Raw genomic sequence first — 10,619 nt, 5'->3', positions numbered from 1 at the left:
TTAAAGAGACGGAGGTACAATCTCTTTATTTTAGAAACAGTACACAACATTTAGTTATAGACATCTTTCACTTAGCATCAGAAAATGTAAAAATGTATGATACTTGAAAATCTTGATTTAAGATTAAAACTAATTGTGCATATTCAACACATTGTATTACAGGGCACCGATAGCCTAGCTGCTATGGAGCTCGCCCCACGTAAATGGAATGGTAAACGTTAAATGGACTTGTCCTTTTATAGAGCTCTTCTAGTCTTCTGACTACTCAAAGCGCTTTTACACTGCATGTCACACCTACCAATTCACACCCTGATGGCAGAGGATGCTCTGTGTGAGACCATCAGGAGAGGCTATAGTCCTCATCACACGGCTGTGGGTTCAAATCTGACCTCTGCCATTTGCTGAATGTCTTGACCCACTCTCTCCTCCAGGCGCTTCATGTCTCTCTTCGGCTGTCCTATCAAAAGTCACCAAAAAATAAAACAACAACCTGGCATTACCGGTACTTAGTCAAGAATGAATGAGAGGCCCACTTGTGTTCCTTGCATATTACATCTTTATTCATCAAAGACCAAACCCCAGCATTAAGATTTATTCAACGCTACAACAGCAAAGAGATATTTTTCCTAAAATGGCCAACAGGTCTGGTATTATTGCATTTGTTCTACATAAAGAATGAAATGATCCTCTGCTCAATAAAAACGTTTCAATTCAACAATGCTACAGTAAGAGGTGGCAGGGGAATGTTGAAAAGTCTCTGGTCTCTTTTTTTTAATTAACACTGATGATACTTGTTTCGAGGTCATTTTCAAAAAGTCTTTGATGTCAAACAAGTACTGAATATACTTTGAAAACCTTAAGACTTCGACTGGGGGGCATTTCATGAAGTCTGAACACTTGTGAAAGAAAAAAGAATTCAATATAATTTCAAGGGCTTAAAAAAAAGGTTGATATTTTGGCAGAGATAGTTATTTGCTTTGTTGCTCGGAGTTAAAAGAAAAAGACTGATACCAATAGCATGTACAGTATATCAGTTGAATTTGAGCCTGTAGTGGGAGGTTATGAGCTGAGAGAAACAGATAGCTGTCCTAAGACACAATCTGAGCCTAAAAACATCTCTAATGCTCACAAATGAACATGTTCTTAATCATAAAACCTATGTTTATAGAAGACATCGCCCCTTTTTAGAAGGGGTTTATGTACTGAACTATTATTGGGATGGAAGTGTTTACTTGACATTTTTAATCCAGGATTAAATTCATTATACTTCTGTTATGATTTAAGAAAGCAAAACTGGGTTTGAGCAACCTGATCCAGTTACAAACATCTAAAGTCGACCACATCTTATTACATGTGTTCTTGATAGGACTACAAACTTTGTCCACAGGCGGCGCCAACGTCCACACAAACAGATTTCCTCACAGGTGCTCTGAATGAAGTATTTGATGTTAGATATTGACAGCTTTTTGTGGATCATTTTCTGAGAACAAAATCCTTCATTTCATTAACAAGCCTGAAGTCTGCCTCATTTCCTATGTCACTTTAGTAGTTCAGCAATTAAAGAGCAAAGTATTTACAAAAAAAAAATCTGAAGTATCAGTATTATTACATAATGGTGTATGGTTTGACCTACTTCAAAAGTTCCATATACAAATTCATTACTGGTCCTGACCTACGAGTTGAACTGGGAAATGTGTTTTTACTATCCATTCAGATTTTACAATTAAAATACAACATCTCTTTAGCTTAGGAGGTTTAGATATAGAGATGGTTTTTCTTTAGCTCTTGTAGTAAGCAGGGCTAGCTGTTCCCCATTTCTTCATGCTAAGCTTAGCTAAACATATTGTAGCTGTGGCTCTATTTTTTTTACCACAGACAGGAGGGCGCCATCAATCATTTAATCATCCGGTCTGTTAAAAAACATTGAGCTCCAGAATTTTAATACCAAACTCGTATTTAAAACAATCCATGATAATTTAGATAACAACTCAATCAGCACTTAGTGGAAGACAACTAGATACAAATAAAGAAGATAAATGATGAACTGCATGTGCACATGGGTTTTTAAATTGTGCTACTTCATTTTCTCCTGTGAAATAATAACTACTGTCATTAAACTACAGTGAACAGCTGTTTTTTGAAAATATGTTAGCCTTCTTAAAACGACACTATTTATAAGGTAGTGTTTGTTTTTGAGGATGTCTGCAGGAGGAACCAACAGGCTCATGGCCACAGACAGGAAGTTGTACAGTATTGAGAAACAGTCTAACATGTTGATTGTTGTTTTTTTCTCTCTTCTAATGAGATTTGTTTACAATAAAAATAAATGGAATATCACATGGCTTTGCTCTAAGCTGCTTTATTATTGATTGAATTCAACCATTACCGGTCAAATGTTTCATCCAGCAATGTTTAAAATGAATATTGGAGCGCTGGCATGTTTCTGTGGCATGTTGACTTGAACAGTCGTGTGATTATTCCGGCTAAGTTTAGGTACATGGAGTGCCAGCATGATTTATGAAATTAAATATATTTTAAAAAAATACAGTATATGAATGCAAATGGGCGGAAAGAAGAATAATGTGTCTTTGTGATTTTCTGGTTCAGGACAAATCAAACCCAAGTCAAGGTTAATAAAATAAATTGGGGTAAATTTGACCTTCTGGCTACAATTCATGTGAAACACTCTTTGAAGATTAATAAACAAAGTTTTAAAAGAAAAGAAGACCTGTTGGCAGTTCAGCAGTTCAATACTTTCACACGGAACATGTAGTTGTGAATAATGTGATAACAGTGTAAACGACAACAGCGTGGTATAGAAAGACCTGTTTATCCTGTTTGAACATCAGGAGTGTAAAAGTTCACCAGACCCATTTTAGACCTGATCCAGCGGACCTGGTCTGAACCCAAAGACACCTTGTTTTGTTTGTGTGAAAATATTAAAGTAATATGTGACATAAACAAAACCCATGCTTAAGTAGAAGAGTTTTACATTTTGGGTTTAGAGGTGTCCACTTTGTAGGTTGAAAAAAGAAGATTAAACCTCTATGCCTATACATATGGAGGATATAAAGCAGCATTTAGTTCATATATCAAGGCTGGGGAATGGACATTTAAATTGGGATCATTTTAAGACAATTTGTCAGGTTAGACACTCTGATTATATATGAAATTAAACGTAGAGAAATGAGTTAATTTTTTTCTACCAGTAAGGGAAAGAGTATACAAAAAATGTGAAATGTGGGTTCACAACAGCAAGCAAATAAATATATTTACAAAGTGCAGTGATAGAGAATTGTGAGCTCATGAATATTTAAGTGAATTAAACAGGACTTAAGGGTGTCCATTGATGTAAGTAGATTGAATTTACCTTATTATAACTTCCCTATGTCTTTGTAAAAAATAATGTAACAAGTCCAGCCTCTGACGCCTTTAAGTCGACTGTTTAAAAGAATGAAAGAAAACTGCACTCAAATCAGCTATCCGAAGTGTTTGTTAAATTATTTGCTAATCATTTAAGAAAACTGATAAATTTTTGCTGTTCTAAATTTGAAAATATAAAGTGAACGTAAAAACTATTCTTTAGGTATTTGACAAAACTTTGGAATGATAATACAGTCAGTGATTGAGTAATTCAAGTTATTATTTTTCTTAATTAAAAATACAATATTTTGGAAAAATATAAAACTCAACTAAAAGAAAAGCATGTAGATGCAGTAAAATTGATTTTTGATGTATTCCTGTGTATCAAGTTTCACATCTGTTATTCAACACTTGAAAAATCCATTACATTATTCAACAGCCATTTGAATGTTGTGTGTTATTCAGACCCACATATGCAAAATAAGCCATGAATCTGCTCAACGTTTACACTCCCACTAAAAACAATGTGAGTATTGATGTCTGAAATCAAACCCCATTCGAACAGTTTTTTTTTTTTTTTTTTTTTAAAGGGTTTTGTTATTAGTATCTCGTACGCTTTTCCCAATCAGGACGTCGGGGCCTTAAATACAAGTATTGCTAACTACTAATTAAGAAAAAGCGGTATAAAAATGCAGAGCGTTAACTACCACCTGCATGCTGTAGAAGCATTGCTCTAATACAAAATGTACAAAATAAATGTGCTGCAAAACAACCAGAAGGTTTCATATACACATAAATAAAAAGTACTGAAGTCATGGGACCTCAACCAAAATGTGATAAGTACCCCCCCCCCCCGCCCCTCCCCCATCTCCTCGATACTAGAACAAAAAGGGTACACATTCTGTTTCTAAGGCATTTTGTACACTAACGAAAGAGAAACATGAGTGTTACTGTACGTTTCCCTTTTTCTTCTTCTTCTTTTTTTGAAGAGGAGCCCTGGATCAATATTTGAGCCAAGGGTGAGCAGCGATGGAGGCTTTACTGCGGTCTCCGTAGTCGTACAGAAGCTCCTCGCCCTCGTCGATGTCTCGAGAAGCAACGAGAATGAGGTGGGGGACGTCGTTGATGTCGTGGAGTTTGGTTTGGCAGTTTCCATTTTTACTGTGATTTATCAGCCTACCCATTCGATCAGTCTCTTTTGTGGCATCCACACTGTCAAAAGCAAAAGCAATCAAACTGTGTGTCAGATAAAATAACTGAAGTTTTCCTTCTGTAAATTAACCTCAATCAAACACAGCTTTCATTAGACTTGACCTCATTTTGATGCCATTATTGACAACATAATGGCATCATCAAATACATTCCAGGAGTTTTTAAGAACATTTCAGGACAGCCTGCCTCTAACATTTAGAGTTCCACACGTCCCTCACAGTGGGAGATTTGGGAAAATTTAAAACCTAATATTTTTTTTCCATTGTTCCTGATATATCAAAAGTATCTGTATTGATCTCTATTTTCAAGTAGTTCTGTTTCGTATTTCATTCCTTGTTTTGTATGTTATCTTACTCATGCATTTATATTTGTAATTAGAGGAGATTTGAAAGCAGAAACTCCACACTCAGCATTTTTACACGGTCACTTTGTTATTTACATAATAAAAGAGCTGAGTGTTCTTGCACTCTATTTATTTTTTTAACACACTACATGGTAATACACATGCATGATTAAAGATATAAAAGGAAACAAAGTGGTTTCTCATACCAGTAAGTTTTGCAGAGGTACTGGAAGTAGTACATGTAGCAGCCTGTTGCCGGGTTTTGAGCGTATTCAGCCTCCCTCTGCTTGGCGTCAGTGATCTGCAGCAGATCACCGTGATACTCCACCACGTACTCGCCTTTCTGGAAACATCGTGTCGCAAACACTCCTCTCCCCTTTCCTTCTATATACTGCACCTGCAAAACACACAGTTTGACAGGAAGCGTTTCCATAACAATGCATGGCTGTTAAAACTGAATTACTATGAATGATAAAAGGAAGTTTATCGTTATCAATCACAACAAAGGACGCATTGATTTTGGTTTTCATATTCTCATTTCATTGTCTGCATTCTTTGGATTCATTTTAGTACATTTCTTGTTACTCAGTATATATTGATGAAACCACTTCCAGGCATGTGCTTGGCAAAGGACAAAACAAAAACAAACAAAAACAGGAAACATCTGTCTGCATCTGTTTGGCAAATGCCAATAAATAGTTGGTTTTCATCAAGTTAGATGAACTATGGCCCTCACAGTTTAGGGAAAACTAAACTTTGGGGAATTCTTATGCTCAACTTTATGGCTTAACTGCGTCATTTTCTGATGATTATTTTTCTTTTTTTACTTAATTGAAATCTATTTACAAACCACTGGAAAGTTTTAGCACCATTTTTTTTTTTAATGATTGTTATTCCAAGTGATTTCCACGGCATCATCAAAGCTGACAGCCGTCTTTGAAACTGAAACATACAAAAACACAGTGACCACTAAAAATGTCTGCATACTTTTACCCTTCAACACATCTTCTGTCATTATCTGTCGGCCAACAGACCCATGTTATGTTACTATAGAGTACATTTTCAGCATGGCAACAGTTTTAGCCATAAATCGTGAGCTTTGGTCGAGCGTCGTTAACGACTCAGTCGCAGAGTGTGGGCTGACACTCCACCATGACTTTTCTACAATCTTATAGTGTACGCCGGGTTTAAGGAGGTAGCAAACATGGAAACATACCTCCATTCCTTCTTCTATTCCCTTTGTGATGAGTTCGTCTATGTGCTTCTTTTCTTCACACTGGTAAAAAAGGACACATGATATGGGATTACTACAAAAGATAAAATAAGATTAGATTTTACTATGAAGTAATCTTACTAAAAACTTAAATAAATAAGGAAACACACAAAAAAAAACAATCTGCAACTTCTCTAATTTCATGAAACGTTTCCAAGTAAAGTCAAGCAGAATACAGAGTTGTTTTGGAGTTTGTTGCTGATACACTGCCCCTCATTATATGACAGGCAGTGACCAAAGTGTAGGTTGGTTATCATAAAGATAACTGGTAACGGTACGGTTGGGTTGAGGTGAACCATAATTTGCATCTGGATTTGGAATTCAACAAATCAAAAGAGGAACTACAGATGTAAACTCGTCTTACCTTCAACTCTGTTTTACTTTTTCTTGAGCTTCGTCGTATTGGAAAGTAGTCAGTAACTTTTCGGTTTTGGGAGTTTTTCCCCCCCGTGCTGGAAAAGGACAAAAATAACCACATGAACAAATGTCCAATCGCCGTGTCATTTAAAATGTACAAGTAATGAGTTTGTGCGTACATTCTTAGGGTGGGTTTTCTTCCTTTAACCTTAAAGCATACCCCTCTCCTCTGGTGGCTGTGGATGGGGCTGCTGTTGTTGGCGTGGAGGGGAGGGTGTGATAAACTGTTACTGAGAGGCAGAGGCAGATCTGTGGAGGAGCGGAGGCAGGTCTGAGTGCGATGGAGCTGCAGTGGCGTTTTTTCATCTGACCAGCAGGGTGAACACTGGTTGTAGCTGCTCTCCATCTCTGGGAAATCTGACTGGGAGTCTTTCGATGAGAGGCTGATGGTGTTTGTTCTGCGGCCTGGAGTCGAAGATAAAAGGGTGAACACAAATATTTTATCCACACACAAGTTCAAGTTTAAGGATCACGGTTTTCGTATCTCAGCTTCAAGTTAAGCTGTGGAGCTGCAGAAGAGTCACTCACCCTCTCCTTGCCTTTGAGCATCAGTTTGCTGGCAGTATATTGGCGAGCACCTTCCCTCCTGCCTCAGCTTGATGGTGTTTTCATCATGAACCGGAGATATGGACTTGGTGCAGCTTAAGATAGTGATTGAATGACTACTGCAAACAATCTCCTGGGAATGCAGAGAGAAAATGTGTCCCTTACAAAGTCAGAAAAGCTTACAGTAATAAGGGCTTCAGATGTCACATCTTAAAACACCAGCAGTGCTTTCATCCTTGGTATTGGAGGTCTCTTTTAAGCCTCCATGTTCTTTGCACTGTGATGATGTAAGTTATCAACTAGGCCTATCCACTAAGAGTTTATTTGCAAGTTGCAATCAGACATTAGATATCTTAGGATAAAACAATGGACACAAATTACAAACACTTAAGTGTCCATTTCCTGCAATGGCATTTTTTTTTACATTCATGTCTCTCTTTAATCCAAAACAATTCTAAATGACTTGACAGTCTTTATAAAGCACAACTAAATTTCCCTCAGTTCACTCTCTTTCATCAGTAACATTGTAAGCAAAAATCTTAGTGCTCTTTGCATTATCTGAGGGGAAGTAGTGCGCAAACAGTCAACGTTCACTGGAAAGATATTAAATATCATGCATGCCAAATGTGATTAAACATATTTGTTTGTCCTCAAAGAAGTACAGAACGAATTAGGTGAGAAATAGAAAAAAACTTAAAACTATGGTAAGCAGTTTGTTAAGGGGTTAGGGTCATTACTGATCATTATCAGTTGATAGTTTTACATTTAATTTTGGAATACATAGTGGCCCCCTTGCTCCCTTATCCCATCTCTCCCCCTATCCCTTTCCAAGCCCGGCGCAGTCTAGGCCTGTGAAGACTGTTTCATCATGAGCCGGGGATCTGGCCGAAGATTTCTGCCTTTTAATAAGGCAGTTTTTTCTTACCACTGTAACTTTTGCTGCTTTGCTAAAGTGCTCATGATGGATAGGTCGGGTCTTTGTAACATAACAATAAGTAAGGTCTTTTACCTGCTTTTTGTAATATAACAATGAGTAAGGTCTTTTACCTGCTTTTTGTAATATAACAATGAGTAAGGTCTTTTACCTGCTTTTTGTAACATAACAATGAGTAAGGTCTTTTACCTGCTTTTTGTAACATAACAATGAGTAAGGTCTTTTACCTGCTTTTTGTAATATAACAATGAGTAAGGTCTTTTACCTGCTTTTTGTAACATAACAATGAGTAAGGTCTTTTACCTGCTTTTTGTAATATAACAATGAGTAAGGTCTTTTACCTGCTTTATGTAACATAACAATGAGTAAGGTCTTTTTACCTGCTCTTTTGTAAAGTGTCTCGAGATAACACTTGTTATGAGTTGACGCTATACAAATAAAAACTGATTGATTGATTGATTGATAGTGGATATATGTTGACTGCTCAAAAATATGTCTTTAAACTTATTTCTTTACGTGAACAACATAAACAAACTTAAATCAAAAGATATACATGTGTCGAAACAGGACATTTCTACAGTGTGTTATTTTTTATGTAAGGGGTGAAGACAACACTTGGTTACCCACAGTACCAGTACTAGTACTGTGGGTGGGGCCCTGAGGAGGATCCACACCCACAACACACGAGCACATCATTCCCTTTAAACCATGAAAAAAAAGGCACTGACAGGCCTCTTCTTACCTCATTATCTACCAACCAAATTCACACAAATTAAGACGAATTTTAACCACCACGTTTAAACACTGCAATAACTTTCTTTCGCAAGACGACGTGTGCTTCTTTTTCTCTTCACATTTTGAAAACACTGTTACATGTTTGTCTTTAGCTGACAGACACATGAAGCTAATGCTAAAGCACTCTTCAACAACACGGCTCTTACTTGACTGTACCTGTTTACTAACACTAGAACAAATACTGGAGATTTAACATAGTATTTCAAGCTCCTAAAGGCTAATGTATCGTCATCAGTTAGAGAGACTACTTAGTCTCGCTTCGTAAACCATAGTTTAGTGATGAACACACTAACTTACCCCGTTCATGTCCGACTTGTTTTCGTTGCTCCTCTCGCTTCGAGGGAAATAATAAATGGATTTTTATCCCGGTTTACAGACCAAACTCTCCCCAATCTTAAAGCATTTACCTTCCTACCAACTGGCCTCCTTTCACGGTGACTTTGTGCCCTACGGTTATGTTTAAACTGCCAGCAAGCTCAACCGATGCAGCCTCCACAGATCCTGTCCGCCATGTTTTTCTCCATGTTAATAATGATGGAGGAAAGACGAAGCTTTGGCGCCCTCTGCTGGCGACAGCGCGACGACGTCATCAACCATTCCGTCACACAGTATAGAACATAGACTGTAAAAATAGAATAGAATAGAATAGAATAGAATAGAATAGAATAGACTAGAATTACTTTATTGATCCCAAACTGGGAAATTGTGGCGTTACAGCAGCAGGTTATCCAACACACAATATTATTAAAAAACACAATGTTAGCAAATCTAAACATAATATAATATTAAATACAAAGTAAATAAGTACTAAAAGCTTTATTTTTATTAATATTATAGTTTTGGTTTTTTTTGATCATTTAACCACTTGTTTCTATTTCTTTTACTGCTCTTACCTTCTTATTGCTGTTATCTTTTTTTTTTTTCAGCTCTTTTAGTTTCTTACATCTTTTTAAATCTTTGGTTCCTCTTGGTCTCAGCTCGTGTTGGTGGGTTCTTGTGTTTCCTGGGTTCTTATAATGGTTCTTGTGATGGTCGGGTTATATATGTCTGTTGGGTATCGTGCGCTTTGGGTTCTTTTCTGTTGAATTGTATTTAATTATTCTTAGTATTTTGCATCTGTTATATTCTTACTGTTGTTAATGTTCTTCTGTGTTTGGTTTAGTTTGCTTTGTTCTTGTTTTTGCTGTTTGTCAAAGCACTTTGTAAACCTGTGTTTTTAAAAGGTGCTATATAAATAAAGTTATTATTATTATTATTATATAAAAAATATCAGAACTAAGAATGTGAATATATACAACCAGGATTTAACTAAGCATTACCAGTCTTAAATAGGAAGATTAAATATGGAAGATTAAATGTAAATGTGCAAGAACAGAGTCATAAATGGTTGTAAATTAAATATGGAAGATTGAATGTAAATGTGCAAAAAACAGAGTAGTAAATGGACAGTATTGACATAAGTCAAAGTGCATGAGTGTAGACATATTATAAGCAGAAACTATACAATATAACTGCAAGTACACAGCCAAATGAAGTGAACATGAGTGCAGAGATAATTTGTAAATTTAACATGTGCAGAACAGATTACAGTATGGAGAGACAGATATGATCATGATGACACTTCTCTGCTCGCAAGAGGTGAGCTGTTGTACAGAGTTATGGCCTTCGGTAAGAAAGAACTATTGGAGGAACTATTTAAAGTCCTTGTACCAAACTGTAAACATGCTCTGTTACCA

At 36.5% G+C, this 10,619-nt stretch overlaps 1 protein-coding gene across 1 annotated transcript; it reads right to left on the bottom strand.

The window, feature by feature from the left end:
• Positions 1-533: 533 nt before the first annotated feature.
• Positions 534-9,410, bottom strand: kmt5aa (lysine methyltransferase 5Aa). The gene is made up of 8 exons (XM_061061117.1): positions 9,291-9,410; positions 9,181-9,217; positions 7,137-7,287; positions 6,728-7,013; positions 6,556-6,643; positions 6,135-6,194; positions 5,125-5,315; positions 534-4,575 (listed from the first exon to the last, which is right to left on the bottom strand). Exons 2-8 carry the CDS (start codon positions 9,187-9,189, stop codon positions 4,365-4,367), a joined length of 996 nt encoding a protein of 331 aa, XP_060917100.1. The 5' UTR covers positions 9,190-9,217; positions 9,291-9,410; the 3' UTR covers positions 534-4,364.
• Between the last annotated feature and the right edge of the window lie 1,209 nt (positions 9,411-10,619).

Source organism: Labrus mixtus, chromosome 17, assembly GCF_963584025.1.
Source record: "Labrus mixtus chromosome 17, fLabMix1.1, whole genome shotgun sequence".
Taxonomy (NCBI): domain Eukaryota; kingdom Metazoa; phylum Chordata; class Actinopteri; order Labriformes; family Labridae; genus Labrus; species Labrus mixtus.
The sequence above is the reverse complement of the archived record's forward strand: the minus strand, read 5'-3'. Positions and strand labels throughout refer to the sequence as shown.

Excerpts from the sequence above, each read along its gene's own strand:
- kmt5aa (XM_061061117.1), bottom strand. Across the intron at positions 5,316-6,134 it reads GAATAGAAGAAGGAATGGAG|GTGCAGTATATAGAAGGAAA; the intron begins GTATGTTTCCAT and ends TGTGTTTTGCAG. Across the intron at positions 4,576-5,124 it reads TACCTCTGCAAAACTTACTG|TGTGGATGCCACAAAAGAGA; the intron begins GTATGAGAAACC and ends TGCTTTTGACAG.